General features: G+C 41.1%; 1 protein-coding gene across 6 annotated transcripts in view; it reads right to left on the reverse strand.

Moving 5' to 3' along the window:
- The window catches only part of TBC1D22B (TBC1 domain family member 22B), a 911570-nt gene that overhangs the window by 29322 nt on the left and 864646 nt on the right, over positions 1-17602 (reverse strand). For 5 of the 6 annotated variants that reach the window (XM_040337614.1, XM_040337609.1, XM_040337610.1 and 2 more), the window contains one exon: positions 12347-12442. The exons of the other annotated variant lie outside the window; for it this stretch is intronic. In XM_040337614.1, the coding sequence (XP_040193548.1) occupies positions 12347-12442 (96 nt within the window). The remainder of the gene's footprint in view (positions 1-12346; positions 12443-17602) is intronic. 6 annotated transcript variants of the gene reach the window in all.

Raw genomic sequence — 17602 nt, forward strand, 5'->3', positions numbered from 1 at the left:
AGTATCTTGCATTCATGTTTTTGGCCCCCAAGTGTATTACTTTACATTTCTCAACATTAAACTTCATCTACCATGTAATTGCCCTCCATTTTATTTTATTGAGGTCTTCTTGTAATGTTTCTATATCCTGCTGTGAAGTTATTGCCCAGCTTAGCTTTGTATCATCAGCAAACACAGAGATTGAGCTATTTAAACTATATTCTTTGTCATTTATGAATAAGTTAAACAGAACTGGTCCCAGGACAGAGCCTTGGGGTACCCCATCAGACCATTCTGATTACAGACTATTTATCACCACCTGCACCACCGTTTGGTTGCACCCTGTAACCAATATTCTATACAGGCACATACCGTTTGGCCTAAGCCAATAGACCTCAATTTGTCAATTAAGAATTTATTTGGTCAGGAATTGCATCCGCCTAGTCCAACCAGGTTTTCCCCCAACCTCCCTCTGTGGCAAAATCCTAATTTAAGACACTTTTTCGATTACCCGGTAGTCTGGAATAAATATGGATTTAAGATTAAGATCTTACACCACATTGTATTGAGCGGTACCCTAATGTCAGTGAAAAAAATGTGTGCTAAATACCGCGCTGTCCAAAGAAGGGGGAAAGCTGCCAGCACCGCAAATGACAATTACAAAATGTGGAAATGGAAAAAACGTTGGCGCAGCGCTAGTGACAATTTGAAATTTAAATGGGTGATCTAAAGTGCATAGATAACCTGATACACATCGAAATATATCAAAGTTAGAATAATTGTGAAGATATCAAACTAACAATATAAATGTGCAATATTGAAATAATGATAACAGGTGATTAGACCAATGTATACCATACATATAAAATGATATGGGGTGATTGAACCAGTGTATGCCATACATATACAATAAAGTGATGTCAGGTGATTAAACCAATGAATACCAAACACATACAATGCAGGGAACAACTTAATTTAAACTCAAAAGCAATAATAAAGAAAAGGAAGAAATAAAAAATGTGTTTGGTGAAAAGGAAGTGTCCAAAACATGTGTATCTTGATGCCCCAAATGGTAATTTTCAAGCCACCGCTGAACATGCGTGAAAAAGGGGGAGATGGAGCATCGCCACCAATAACACTGAGGCTTACCGGAAAGTGTGGATTCAATAGGACATATGCCCCATGAATCAGACAGACTTGTCGGTGATTCTTCACCAAAGATAGTAGGGCTCGGATAGATATAGGCGTTTGATACAATTGGACAAAATAATCTTCTCACAAGGACCACCGGTCAACAAGAAAGGAAACTCCAAGATATATAAAACGTTATGTGGATGACACCCCAGACGATATCTTTGTGGATGAAACGCGTCGGGTCAAGCCTGTTGTTCCCATTGTGTCATTTTATTGATTAACAATCACTTGTTTTACTTCTTCCAAATTTGAGTGTAAATCTTTGTAAATTTTGTGTTATGGCCCTATATGTTTGAATCCACATGATGTTTTATATATTTTGGAGCTTCCTTTCTTTTTGACTGGAGGTCCTTGTGAGAAGATTATTTTATCCAATTGCATCAACGCCTATATCCATCCGGGTCCTACTATCTTTGATGAAGAATCACCGACAAGTCTGTCTGATTCATGGGGGGGTATGTCTTATTGAATCCACACTTTCCGGTAAGCCTCAGTGTTATTGGTGGCGGTGCTCAATCTCCCCCTTTTTCATGCACGTTCAGCAGTGGCTTGAAAATTACTATTTGGGGCGTCAAGATACATATGTTTTGGACAATGAAAAAAAGAGGAAAGGACAAAAAGGGTTTTTAAGGAACCCTGGGATTTTTAAACGCTGTTCAATTAATATAGTAGAAATACACAAGTTTTAAAATGTATACATATTTATTGAAAAGATAAAAAATATACAAAACAAACAGTAATAGACCATACATGTTGATAGCATGAATTGGGCTATGGGTATAAACAGCTGCCATAAAATCTCTCTACTAGTTACGCTCAATTGAGCTTCTTCAGGAGTCTTTTGATGTTGGAGCAGGTCATACTGAAATTTTGCAAAACATAATGGATGGACAATGTTAGTATATTTGAAAAAAAACGAATTGTGTTTTAAACATAATATAAATATTGTTTAGATATTCAAAGTACAATAACTGTAATTAAAGGGTCACTAAAGGATTTTTTTTTTTAGCTAAATAGCTTCCTTTACCTTACTGCAGTCCTGGTTTCATGTCCTCATTGTTCGTTTTTGCATTGATGTTGCTGTAAATCCTCTCTGTTCTGGACACTTCCTGGTTGTCTCTTTCCTGATCACCACAGTACTGGGAGATTTCTCACGGTGGTCACTAATCAAGGAGGTGTGATTACTGTGTGTAAAACGAAACTGGATTGGTGCTGAGGAGTTTTAGACAAAGTATCACTGCTCTCTATTGGCTGACTGCCCTCTAGTGGCTCTCTGTACATCAGAGAACCAGCAAACAACAGCAAAATCGAAACTAAAAACTGCAGGCACATTATACGATTGTTTTTTATCTGTTTTTAATCATTTTTAAAAGGAATCAGTTAACTATTATGTCTCTATACCCTGTAAACAGTCATTTCAGCTAACAAAAATTGTTTCCTTTAGTGACCCTTTAACAATATATGATTGGAATATGATGGAAAAATTCTCACCCTTGCAGCCTTAATTCAACTTGCACATAAATATGTAGGAGGTCATTAATACATTCGTGTAGGACATTCCTGTTAATTATTCTGAAATTCCACCACTTCACAGTTATCTAACCACTCATATGGGAGCCACAGAAGGAAACAAACATTGCAGGATCACTGAAAATCCAAATAGAGCAATAATCTCAAAAAGAAAAATAGGGAAACATTGTTTGCTTCATGGTGATAATGTAGTTATTGGACATACCTGTATATTCAATCTATATATAATGATCAGGCCAGTAAGATCAGTCAACTGTTTTTGGAGTGACCATTCGAAGAAATCCCCCCAGAAAACGCTGAGGAATAGATTGATTGAGAATATATATCCTATAAAGTTGTTAAATTGGGGTGTTGATACATTGTCAAATCCCTTGTGAGGGCTGGAAAACTATAGAAAGAAAGAAAAAATGAGTGATCTAATGCAAGAAACTGTACAATCAAGTAAGCTCAGCCATAAAGTGAACTAAACTAGTAGACCAAAGCAGACTTAACGATTCAAGTGATGCGAATAGTGATAATATTCGGTTTTTCCCTTATTCAGGAATTGACACTTTGCCCCAAAAGGTAACAACATGTGTATAATTGGTTGTTATAATCAAATTTTGAGTTTCTGAGCGCATTTTTTCCTAATGAAATTCCTTCTTTGTGAAGTTACATTGCTATTAACCAAAAGGTTCTTTGATGATTCTGTGTCCACTACGTTGATCTATTCTGGAGCCGCACGGACGCCCATGTGTCGCTAGTTGTCTATTCCTCACTGTGCCCGCCCCAGATAGCCCCTACGGCGCAGGGCTTCCTCTCCATTCATTAGAGTTCACCAAACAGGTTTGATCTTTCAAACCAGCTATGGCTATTTACCAACTCCCATACTGTTTGGTGTTTCCCTCATTAGCCCAGCTTAACAACAGGGCCTTTCCCTTACTAAAGATGGCTCTGTGCGCCGATGCTGGGGGGTGTGTCGGCTCCGGTGACGTCGATTGACGTGCGCCGGAGTCGCACTCCGCCGGTTCTCCGTGCGTGCCGCATCTTCTATAGCGCATGGAGGTTGCATGCGCACAGGGTTGTTTTCAATCGTCCGCATCCCGGCGGTGACATCAGATGCCGCCGGGGTAGGTACAAAAGATTGCGGCTTTGGCAGGACACATAGGGCAGAGGGAGAGGCGATTTGTCTCTCTCTTGCCCTCTTGTTCACTATTCGCATCACTTGAATCGGTAAGTCTGCTTTGGTCAACTAGTTCACTTTATGGCTGAGCTTACTTAATTGTACAGTTTCTTACATTAGATCACTCTTTTTCTTGTTATCTATAGTTTTCCAGTCCTCACAAAAGGATTTGACAATGTATCGACACCCCAATTTAACAACTTTATAGGATATATATTCTCAATCAATCCATTCCCCAGCATTTTCTGGGGGGATTTCTTTGAATGGTCACTCAAAAAACAGTGGACTGATCTTACTGGCCTGATCATTATATATAGATTGAATATACAGGTATGTCCAATAACTACATTATCTCCATGAAGAAAACAATGTTTCCCTATTTTTGTTTTTTACATTATTGTTCCATTTATTTGGATTTTCAGTGATCCTACAATGTTTGTTTCCTTCTGTGGCTCCCATAGGAGTGGTTAGATAACTGTGAAGTGGTGGAATTTCAGAATCATTAACAGGAATGTCCTACACGAATGTATTAATGACCTCCTACATATTCATGTGTGAGTTGAATTAAGGCTGCAAGGGTAAGAATTTTTCCATTATGCGTTGTGATCTTCATTGAATCAATCATATATTGTTAATTACAGGTATTGTACTTTGAATATCTACAGCAATGGCCAAAAGTTTTGAGAATGACACAAATACGAATTTTCAAAGTCTGCTGCCTCAGTTTTTGAGATGGGAAATTGCATATACTCCAGAATGTTATGAAGAGTGATCAGACAAATTGCAATTAATTGCAAAGTTCCTCTTTGCCATGAAAATTAATTTAATCCCATAAAAAAAAATTCCCCTGCATTTGTTAAGAAGGCTTCAGGGTGCCCAAGAAAGTCCAGCAAGCGACAGGACCATCTCCTAAAGAGCATTCAGCTGCGGGATCGGAGTGCCACCAGTGCAGAGCTTGCTCAGGAATGGCAGCAGGCAGGTGTGAGCGCATCTGCACGCACAGTGAGGCGAAGACTTTTGGAAGATGGCCTGGTGTCAAGAAGGGCAGCAAAGAAACCACTTCTCTCCAAAAAAAACATCAGGGACAGATTGATCTTCTGCAGAAAATATGGTGAATGGACTGCTGAGGACTGGGGCAAAGTCATATTCTCCGATTAAGCCTCTTTCCAATTGTTTGGGGCATCAGGAAAAAGGCTTGTCCGGAGAAGAAAAGGTGAGCACTACCATCAGTCCTGTGTCATGCCAACAGTAAAGCATTCTGAGACCATTCATGTGTGGGGTTGCTTCTCATTCAAGGGAGTGGGCTCACTCACAATTTTGCCCAAAAACACAGCCATGAATAAAGAATGGTACCAAAACACCCTCCAACAGCAACTTCTTCCAACAATCCAAAAACAGTTTGGTGAAGAACAATGCATTTTCCAGCACGATGGAGCACCGTGCCATAAGGCAAAAGTGATAACTAAGTGGCTCGGGGACCAAAACGTTGACATTTTGGGTCCATGGCCTGGAAACTCCCCAGATCTTAATCCCATTGAGAACTTGTGGTCAATCCTCAAGAGGCGGGTGGACAAACAAAAATCCACTAATTCTGACAAACTCCAAGAAGTGATTATGAAAGAATGGGTTGCTATTAGTCAGGAATTGGCCCAGAAGTTGATTGAGAGCATGCCCAGTCGAATTGCAGAGGTCCTGAAAAAGAAGGGCCAACACTGCAAATACTGACTCTTTGCATAAATGTCATGCAATTGTAAAAGCCTTTGAAACGTATGAAGTGCATGTAATTATATTTCACTACATCACAGAAAAAACTGAAACAAAGATCTAAAAGCAGTTTAGCAGCAAACTTTGTGAAAACTAATATTTGTGTCATTCTCAAAACTTTTGGCCACAACTGTAAACAATATTTATATTATGTTTAAAACACAATTTGGTTTTTTTTCAAATATACTAACATGTTGTCCATCCATTATGTTTTGCATAATTTCAGTATGACCTGCTCTATCAAAAGACTCCTAAAGAAGCTCAATTGAGCGTAACTAGTAGAGTGATTTTATGGCAGCTGTTTATGCCCATGGCCCAAGTCATGCTATCAACATGGATGGTCTATTAGTTTGTTTTGTATATTTTTTATCTTTTCAATAAATATGTATAGATTTTAATTCTTGTGTATTTCTACTATATTAATTGAACACTGTTAAAAAAATCCCAGGGTTCCTTAAAAACCCTTTTTGTCCATTCCTCTTTTTTCCCTTAATATTAAAGGGATGAGGTGTTTTTGATTTGAAGGTTTATGTCCCACTTTACTAAATATGTTTTGGACCAGGGCTCGACAATTCCCGGTTGCCAGGGCGACTAGAAATAGTGTCCTGGCGACTTGGCTTGGAAGGTGGGCAAAAAAAAAAAAGCTGGCGCCATCTGGTGGTGAGCCGTTGGTATTACAAGTTATTACCACCAGATGTGAGCTGGCGCCATCTGGTGGTGGCCGTTGGTATTACAAGTTAAACAGCAATTCTAATGTCATTTTTCACTGCCATCTTCTTCCCTCTAATTAGAACCCCCCAAACATTATATATATTTTTTATCCTAACACCCTAGAGAATAAAATGGCGATCGTTGCAATACTTTCTGTCACGCCGTATTTGCGCAGCGGTCTTACAAGCAAACTTTTTTGGGAAAAAATTACACTTTTTTTTTAATTAAAAAATAAGACAACAGTAAAGTTATGCCCATTTTTTTTTATATTATGAAAGATAATGTTTCGCCGAGTAAATTCATACCCAACATGTCACGCTTCAAAATTGCGTCCGCTCGTGGAATGCCGACAAACCTTTACCCTTTAAAATCTTCATAAGCGACGTTTAAAAAAATCTACAGGTTGCATGTTTTGAGTTACAGAGGAGGTCTAGGGCTAGAATTATTGCTCTCGCTCTACCAATCGCGGCGATACCTCAAATGTGTGGTTTGAACACCGTTTACATATGCGGGCGCTGCTCACGTATGTATTCGCTTCTGCGCGCAAGCTCGTCGGGACAGGGCGCGTTTTCTGGCTCCTAACTTTTTTAGCTGGCTCCTAGATTCCAAGCAAATTTGTCAAACCCTGTTTTGGACACTTCCTTTTCAAACACTTTTTCTCACTCAGTGGATTTTTTCTTTATTTATTTTCTTTATTATTGCTTTTGAGTTTATAATAAGTTGTTCACTGCATTGTATGTGTATGATATTCATTGGTTTAATCGCCTGACATCACTGTATTGTATATGTATGGCATACACTGGTTCAATCTCATTGCATTATATATGTATATGTATACATTGGTCTAATCACCTGTTATTTCAATATTGCACATTTATATTGTTAGTTAGTTTAAATTTCAAATTGTCACTAACATTTTTCCCAGTACCATAATGTTGTTCAATGAATTAAAACTTTGTTATGACTTGTTTGACAGGAAGTCAGGTAAATCTGTGGGTGTTGTCACTGCTGGGACATACATTTCTGCCTTGTTTAGACGATACACAGATTATTATCGGGCGTCGACTACAAACATAGACAGAGGAAGGCTAGAGGCCTTTAGAAAACTTCAGCTGTTCAGAATGAAGCAATCAAGGCCTTTATAAGTAGCCAGAGGGTTACCACTTGGTTGCTGCATCACTCCTAAGGCTGTGTGAGTAGGAGAGCAGTGCCTGATGAGGTGAGGAGACCATTGTTTTTCTGTGTGATAAAAAATCAAAAGACTATTGTTTGTGCTGTATGAGCAGCACTGTCTATCAAGCGGTAGGCTGTGTTAGACTTTGTCGGAACATTTGGGGTTAAAAGAATACATATAAAGATCGCACATAATAAATGTTTCATAGTGCTCCATATACAGGGATATGATGAACTGAAGCACAGCCATTTGTCCCTGTTAGAGTTTAAACAAAGGTTCTCAGGCATGAATAGACACTGTTTTTAGATTGTAAAGAGCCTGCCTGTGCTATCTCCCCAAATCATATCTCCTGGGGTTCGACACTTATAAGATAAGAGAATGAAAAGCCTGGCACGGCATGACACTAAACACAGTGTGGTCTCTGTGTTATGAAACTAAAGGGGCTATTCACAATCCCAGTGAAATTATATATCTTAAATAGTATTGTATCTTTATAATGCCACAACAACAACATGTATATCAATAATTCACATAATACTACTCGTTAATACATAGACACTACTGGGGTCCCAGGTATAAGATCCTAAAATAACTTCAAAGTATTAGACTGCCTTGATCACAGCCCGACATTAGTTTAAAGGAACTTTCCAAGGCATGTGTGTTGATCATAAAACCTTATCTCAATCATAACTTTAGATGTTGCCAAGATGTCTGACAATTGTTTGACATACAGGACAATTTATGGGGGGGGTTTTATAGGCCCAAGTTAGAGAGGTCATAAGTCATGATTAACTCTGCTTGACCTCATCATTAGGAATAATTCCTTACACGCTACTGCCCCCTACAGGTTAATATCGCCATTGGTTCCATATAGACTTATCAAAACATATTATTATGTGACATCGGCAGTCATGTGATACCCTGTTTCTCCAAAAATAAGCCCTACCCCGAAAATAAGACCTAGCGTGAGTTTCTGGGATGGCTGCAATATAAGCCCTACCCCAAAAATAAGCCCTAGTTAAAGTCCTTGTAAAAACATGTAATCCGTTCTGTAAAAAGATTAATGTGTAGTGTGTCTCCCTTTTGTAACTTTATTGTGGAAAATACCTTATTTACAGCACTGCTGGGCGCTCACGTGACCCGCCAGAGCTCTTCTCCTCTCCTCCCGGCTGATGTCAGCTGTTTTTTTTTTTCAATAAAACTTTATCAAGCCCCTCCCCCTGCAGTATTCAGAGTGGGGCTGACGTCATTGGGGATCTTGGCCCCTCCCTCTGCGGTATTTGGAGTAGGGAGAAGAGCTCCAGCGGCTCACGTGAGCGGCAAGCAGCACTGTAAGTAAGGTATTTTCCACAATAATGTTACACAAGGAGACACACTGCACATAATATTATCTTTTTACAGAACGGATTACATCATTTTATAAGGTCTTTAAACAAAGGTTTATTTTTGGGATTACAGAATTTCACAATGCTGACTCCAGAGCTGACATGGTGTTTTTTGTAGCCAGAATTAATATAAGACCCAGTCTTATTTTCGGGGAAACACGGTAGTGATGTGACACACCCGCTTCTTGGGAGAGATAAAAAGTGATTACACCAGACAGGAGGGGGAGTCTGATGGGAAGAAGCTTGATGGGAGAGAGATGGCTGATCTCTGGAAGCTGCTCTGATCTCTGAAGGAAACTGGAAGACAGAGATTGACCGCAGACATGTAGCAAAGGTTCAAAGAGAGTCTTTCATTAGGACTCTCCCTTCTCAAGCAGAACTCTTAATTACTGGTAATGTATAATCTTAATTATTTACCTTTTTGGTAATTTGGAGATTTTCACATACACACACAGCTAAAACCATGTAAATATACTTGGCAAATATAATTTGGGAGTTGGTTATGTCTACCTGCAGCATGAGATAATTGTATCCCAAATATTAAAGACATACGCATTACGTTCGTCTTTGAAAAGCTAAGTGCCAATGATGGTAAATTGGTTTTAGAGTGAGGGCGTATGTGAAGATATATCCTAGCCAAATTTAACAAAAGCTTGTGTACAACATAACATTTGTTATGTACACAGATTTAAGTAGCAGTAGCAAGAGATCTGTTTGTTATTGAGAAGAGATAATTCAATGTCAAGGTTATGTCACTAAAAGCTAAAAGGTTTTAAATACGCCAAGATGATTTAAATATGAGAGCTATGAACGCCTTGTCATAATATTGTAAATAGTCTCTAAACATTCAACCATCGCTTATTTCTGATTATAGAAGCATATCAGTTAATTGTTGTAATACGAATTGTACCTGATTTTAGATTTTGCACTGTACCTTTAGTTAATAAATATATATATTTTAAATATTCATTTGTATTGCTTGTCCTCAAAATAGCACGGATAAAAGAATTTTAGATATCTTGTATTGTAGGAAAATTGTATTTCTCCCAAAGCACAGATATACATATTTTCATAATACAATAATATTTTATAGTTCAGAATAAATATTTTGACGGTATATGTAGGCTCTATGCCGAGATACGTCAATGGTTCTGACAACTTCATAGATAGGTTCCTGTGTGGAAAGTAGACGCCCAGCGTGGCTAGGATTTATTTTATGTTTTGATTTTGTTTATGCTGTTTTGATACTTGCAATTGTTTTCCAGCAAGATGGAAAAATAAACCAGAAACTTTGTTTTCAACCGTTTTTGTATAAGTTCAGTGTGTGGTGAACCCATCCAAGGGGTCACACACCCCGCTACCGAGCTAACCCCTCACACTTGCTTAATTCACACTTTTTAGATGCATTCAATTGAGCCATGCTTTTTGCTCACAATTCGGCAGAGAACCTCTTGACCTTGAGCCCAATGACCTAGAACGATAGACACACAGTGAATCTTTACCTAAACCAGTCTCTGGTAGGAAACAGCCCCACTGATAGAGCATTGCAGGCAAGCCTGGGAAGCTGTAGCCCCAGGGTTGGACAGGGATGACATGTGAGGGACTGCATTTCAGTACTTTGTTTCTACCAGAGACAGACTAATTCATTACAAGTTATTACATAGGACTCACCCTTGCTAGACTAGCAAAGATGTTTGGAAATCAACAATCTTTATGCTGGAGGTCCTCTGCACCCCTAGAAAACTTCATGCATGCATTTTGGGATTGTCCACAGATTAAACCCAATTGGCAAGCCATTGCACACTGTATCAGGTCGGTCACTTCTATCTTGATTCCTATGTCTGTTGAAGTAAGTCTATTGCATCTGGTGGAACCTCTGCCCCCTATATGGACTCTTTTTAACCTATAGCTATTCTATGCTAAAAAGCGGATTATCCTATCATGGAAGAGCTCTGCGACTCCAACTTTGGAGTCCTGGAAGGCATTGGTCAACAAGGAAGTACCCTTTTATAATACTACCTATCTGAGCAGGTGGGTACTGACGAAGTTTGACAAAGTTTGGGGGGGGGGGTGGCTGTCTTCTATGGAAACAGCATCAGATTTCAGGAAGGCAATAGTTACTGATCCTTGGTATGAAATATAAGGCCAGGGGGTGACTGTACCTGGGCTATTGGATGATTACAGATTGATCAATAATTAATGTACTGACCATTTTGGGGTGGGGGATGGTTTCCTCTTCATTGGATCTTAATCTCTTCTGGTGGGGGGGGGGGGGGAGACGAGGGTACCGCATTACTGGCATTATTCGGTAGGACTGCACAGGGTGTCACAAGGCTATATCACTGGGTCACTATGTGCCTACCTCCGGCTGGAGGTTTATGTTATGCATGTATCTGTCTAGGCAAAAGTTTGGTTCTGGGGGGTTTACATTTTTTTTTCTTTTTCTTTTTATGCCATTTTCAATTTCTTGGATATACTTTTATGGGGCCTATATGCTCCAACCTCGCTTTCTTACTATTATATTTTAAATCGTTTTTTTTACTCTCCTCTGCTATGTGCCTCTCGTAATCAATCTATTTATGCTGCCCTGATTGCGCTCTTATACTTCTTGCTGCAATTCTTCTGGTGTGGGAATGACAATGACCCCTTGGCCTTATAAACCTTTTAACGTTTAAGTTTAACCACCCAGACTCAACCTTAGCTCTTTTAGATGTGATGTCCATTGGAATGCACTGGCCAATACCCTTACTTAATATGTTCTTAAAGCACTCACTTTTTTGTTCATTGTTTCAAGAATTTTATCCCATTTAATATCTTGTAGCATTGAGTGCTGCTTAGATTTGTTGGCGCTTTTGAAATGTAGTTTTCTTGCACTACCCTCATGCATCCTTTTACTATGGATTACATTGAATGTAATTACCCTTGTTTCCCAAGTTGTCACGTAATTCTACATCTGTGATTAGATCTGTGTTATTTGTAATTCGTAGATCTAGCAGAGCAGTATTTATAGTCAAGGCATCACTAATGAGCTGAACGGGACACATATAAGTTATTTTGACCTCCGTGCCCATTTAGTTTGTGTTCACATTTACACAGCAGACACAGGCACACCCATGATAGCTTTATTGTGAGGCCCGATGTAAACAGACTTGTGATCCCTTACTTTTAGGTTTGGAAAAACAGAAAAAGATGCAGGCTTTGTAAATTAACACAAATATGCTTACATTAGCATGCTCATGGTACTTCATGGAGCTTCCAATCGGGTCTGCCTGAAAAACTGACAGGTGAACCAGATTGGAAAGCCCATGTGAAAGGACCTTTTTTTCTGTGGTTATGTTTTTGCACCAATGACAACAGCAACCTATAAAACAGGCAGGAGTGAAAAGACTGCCATCTGTTGCTTCTAATCAGGATTTTCACATATGTAATAATTAAGTGCAACAATACCTGAAAATCTTCTTCATCAAGAATTTCTTTCCTCCATTTAATTAAAAATGCAGCACAAACATAAAGATGGAAATGGGAAAATCCTTCAGGTTCTGCCTAAAGCAAGGAAACATTTTTTTTTATGAATTAGATGTGATGTTCTCGTGCACTCATTTTTCTTCCACCAAATACACACTTTTAAAACTGAAAATGGCTTAGGCCTGGATAACCCACAAAGCAACCTAAGCTTGCACTTACACCCACATACATAAAAAAGCTAGTTTTCTCACATTTACTTCTGTTTGTTTCTAGCCCCAGCGCTCTTCTCTGGGAGCCCCAGGAATGTGCAGGATGGATAGTGGGCGTTGAGGAGGAGACTGAAGAGCTGCTCTCTTTGAGCTCTGCTCTGACCATTTTGATGTTTAACCACTTGCTTACTGGGCACATAAACCCCCTTCGTTCCCAGGCGAAATCTCAGCGTCCGGCACTGCGTCGCTTTAACTGACAATTGCGCGGTCGTGCGACGTGGCTCCCAAACAAAATTGGCGTCCTTTTTTCCCCACAAATAGAGCTTTCTTTTGGTGGTATTTGATCACCTCTGCGGTTTTTATTTTTTGCGCTATAAACAAAAAAAGAGCAACAATTTAAAAAAAATATATATTTTTTTTACTTGTTGCTATAATAAATATCCCATTTTTTTTTAAAAAAACTATTTTTTTTCTCAGTTAAGGCCGATACATATTTTTCGACGTATTTTTGTAAAAAAAAAAAAAAAATCGCAATAAGCGACTGGTTTGCGCAAAAGTTATAGCGCCTACAAAATGGGGAACAGAATTATGATTTTTTTTATTATTTTTTTTTTTTACTAGTAATGGCGGCGATCTGCGATTTTTTTATTGGGACTGGGATATTGCGGCGGACGTATCGGACACTTTTGACACAAATTTGGCGCCATTCACATTTATACAGCGATCAGTGCTATAAAAATGCACTAATTACTGTATAAATGTGACTGGCAGTGAAGGGGTTAACACTAGGGGGTGAGGAAGGGGTTAACTGTGTAGCCTGGGTGTGTTATAACTGTGTGGGGGGAGGGGGTGACTGGGGGAGGGGACCGATGCTGTGTCTCTATGTACAAGAGACACAGATCGGTCTCCTCTCTCCCTGACAGCACGTGGAGCTCTGTGTTTACACACAGAGCTCCACGTCCCTGCTGTCACCTGCCGTGTCACCGACGATCGCGTGTACCCGGCGGACATCGCGGCCGCCAGGTACACGCATCGGGTCTTCGGCGATGCGTCGGGACAGTTTTTACCCGCCGCGCGCCACCCAGTGGCGCGCGCGGGTAATGCACATAAAAGGCCGTTTTTAAACGGCCACTTGGCACTTGAGAGCCGCGCTGCGGACGTATTTCGTCTATAGCGCGGATCTCAAGTGGTTAATAGTAGTAGTGGGGATCAGAATCCCCACTACTACTAATAAACCTGGAAATGCTCAGAGCAGAGCTCAAAGCATTTCGGAATCAGAGCTGTCCGACTCCAGGCTTGTTGACTTGATGTCAGACTTCAGGCGCAGCAACCTTGTTATCTCTGTGTCCCTAATATGCCCTGACAGTACAGGCATCAGGGGGTCTCTATAAAGAGGACCTATGTTTATATATATATATATATATATATATATATATATATATATATATATATATATAGTTAGTATTAACAAGCCCCTGCTCACTTCTGTTCCACTCCCTCGACACTCCTCTGTTGCTATTGGAACAAATTGCAGGTCGCAACGTCTGATATTTCAGTCATCCGATACTTCGAGACTCAAACTACAGCTATGTGCCCGTTCCAATCCAGTTGTGATAGCTCAGAACAAATACCACAACGGCTGTATGCAAGTTCAAACTGGAATCTCACCTTTATTAGATGCACACAACACTCTTTTATACACAGCAGTTTGAACACCCCACTCAAACAAATACTTTCCAATTGGTCAATTGTAAAGTACACTTAGGTCCTCTTGGTCATGCAAATGAGGACTTGAAAGAGGGTCAGCAGGGACTGGTCCGATAGCTTGAATGGGAGGGCGGATGTGTAATGACACAGACGTCCCAGAAGATAATTAAAGTACATAAACAGTCAAACACAGAACAATGCCTTCCTTTCAGAGAACGGAGCCGCCTGGAGGGGGTTAACCTTAAGACCAACGGTGAACAATGAAACAAACACAGAGTGATCCAAACAAAAGACAGGGTGGAGGACCCACCACTGTATAATAGAATCAGGGAAAAATACTTCAGCATTCCAAGGACCATATTTTATTTTGTTTATTTTTTTAGATGATAAAGGATGATGACTAGTGGAAATGATTTAGATCTAAATGTTTCTAATAGTAGTGGATTTAACCTGTGGAGGGTTAATTTTGAGTAATAATGGTATCATGGGACTCACCTGTGAGGTCACACCATGTGGTGTTGGTATATAAGTTTGCTGTTTTTATTAAATTGTTGAACAGAGCCTGATGAAGAGCAAGGAATGCTTATAACTGTACAGTAGCCTTGTATTACTACAAATTTTCTGTCTTTGAAGAAACAACCAGTAAATTAATTACATTGGAGTTTGTGTCCCGCTGTCTTTTTACTATATATATATATATATATATATATATATATATATATATATATACATATATATATATATATATACATATATACACACACACACACACACACACACACAGACATAAACATACACTGTAGGTCACACAGGCATCATGTCAGTCCCCTTGTAAAAAAAAAAAAAAAAAAAGTCTGTATGAAGAAATATAAAGCAAATAAGCAACTTGCCAGTTACAGGCTTACCAGGCAAGGGCAAATAAATATGTATTGTATTTCTACAGTGTTGCTCCCTCACTGGCCATAAAAAACAAAAATACAAAAAAAAAAAAAAAAAAAAAACGTTTTATAACACATCTCTTAGAAACGAAATGGAAATGCAAATCGTGATGCTTTTTTTTTTTTTGCACTAAAACCATTTTAGATTTTTGTTTTAAAATTAAATAGAGCTGCAAATCATGCCGAGCATTTTGTTTTAAAATCATTTTAGATTTTTCTCTTTAACCAGTTGCCGACCGCCGATGGGCGTATATATATGTCCCTGCCTCCCGTCAGTTGGGGGGCCCGATCACCCCCCCCGATGCCTGCGGCGGTCGGGATCGTTACAAGATCAGTAATGAGGAGGCGGGCACCGATTCATGGCCACCCCTGAATTGTAATCACAGGCAGAGGAAGTGATGTCATCTCTCCTCGTGTCGGTCTTTTGGTCCGGCGCTGAGGAGAGAAGACATCTCACAGTAAGTTGCACCAACAAACCACTGACACTAGTACACGTAGACACATAAATCACCCCCCAGTTACCCCCAGATCACCCCCTGTCACAGTGTCACCGATTGCAGTGGTCATTTATTTACTGATCACTGCATTTGGTGTCATTTGTGACTGTAAAAAGTGCCAGGGCAGTTAGTGGTAGGCCCCTTTAGGTGTAGGGTACTGTCATGGAAGCATGAATCAGACGTACAAAACTGATAAATGAATAAGAGGATCTTTATTGGAAACCAAACAGCAAGGTCAAAGTCCACACTGATGATAGAAACAGCCAGAAGAGTCGTCCAACGGTGCCAGGGTCGATAGCCAGGAATGAGAGTCAGCCGAGCCGGGGTTTGTAGCCAGAGACGGGGAGAACAAGCCGGAATCAGGAACCAGAGGGAATGTCCGTAGCCGGGTCGGTAACCAGGAGCAGACAGCACGATCACAGAAGGGTGTCAAGACAAAGAGGCCCAAGCAAGGAAATGCTGCAGCTGCCGTCCTATATATATATGTTGAGCAGCCAGCTCCTCCCAGTGGAAAGGAGGAGCCGCAGGGTGTGGCAGGTTACAAGAACCCCATGAAGCAAGATGGCTGCCAGCACATGTCAGTGATGAGGAGCCTGCAAAGAGGTAAGACCATGACAGTACCTCCCCCTCAAGGCCCCTCCGCGGCGCAAAATACGGCTTCTGAGGAAAGCAGGCGTGAAAGGCTCGGAGGAGGACAGGAGCATGGACATCTGCAGAGGGGACCCAGGAACGCTCCTCTGGACCATAACCACGCCAGTGGACCAAGAACTGCAACCGGCCACGGACCAAGCGTGAGTCCAGGATATCGCTCACCTCGTATTCTTCATGATCACCCACCTGGACAGGGCGAGGCCGAGGAACCGAGGAGGTGAAACGATTGCAAACTAGTGGTTTCAACAGGGAAACGTGAAACACATTGGAAACCCGCATACCAGGTGGGAGCGCGAGGGCATAGGCAACCGGGTTCACCCTGCGGAGCACACGGAAGGGACCAACAAAGCGAGGAGCCAGCTTAGGAGTGGGCGCTCGGAGGTTGAGATTGCGAGTGGACAACCATACACGATCTCCGACCTGGTAGGAAGGAGCAGGCAACCGTCTGCGATCAGCCTGGAGCTTCTGGCGCTGCGCAGAGACCCTGAGGGACCTCTGAATCTGTACCCAAGAAGCACGTAGAGCAGAAAGATGGTTCTCCACAGCTGGAACATCTTGGGGAGAGAATGACTACGGTAATACAGCAGGTTGAAACCCATAATTGGCCATGAAGGGAGACATCCCAGGGGAAGGTCTCTCCCTGAGTCTGGTGTCAATCAATATCAGGAAAGAAATGAGAGCCTCGAGCTCCACGGGTAGGTCTTTAGCCGCAGTCTCATCTTTCAAGGTGTCAGAGAGACCATGGGAGAAGGCAGCCACCAGGGCCTCATTATTCCAGCCCACCTCTGCTGCCAGGGTACGAAACTCAATGGCGTATTCGGCTACCGATCGTGAACCCTGTCTGATGGACATGAGGAGCTTCGCAGCAGAGGCAGAGCGAGCCGGCACATCGAAAGACCTCCGAAGAGAAGCAACAAAACCGGAAAACTCGGCCACCACCGGATTGTTGTTCTCCCATAAGGGACTCGCCCAGGCCAAGGCCTTGTCCGAGAGCAGCGAGATCAGGAAGCCCACCTTCGATCTCTCAGTAGGAAAAGCATGTGGCAGCAACTCAAAATAAATGCCCACTTGGTTAAGGAAGCCTCGGCACTGAGTTGGTTCGCCCCCAAAGCGCTGTGGGAGAGGGGCAGAACCGGTCATGCCCCAAGACACCGCAGGCGCAACAACGGGTGCCGGGGTAGACACAGGCGCAACAACCAGAGCGACAGAGGGAGCCCCCTAGTTAACCGCTTCACC

This window comes from Rana temporaria, chromosome 2 (genome assembly GCF_905171775.1).
Source record: "Rana temporaria chromosome 2, aRanTem1.1, whole genome shotgun sequence".
Classification (NCBI taxonomy): Eukaryota; Metazoa; Chordata; class Amphibia; order Anura; family Ranidae; genus Rana; species Rana temporaria.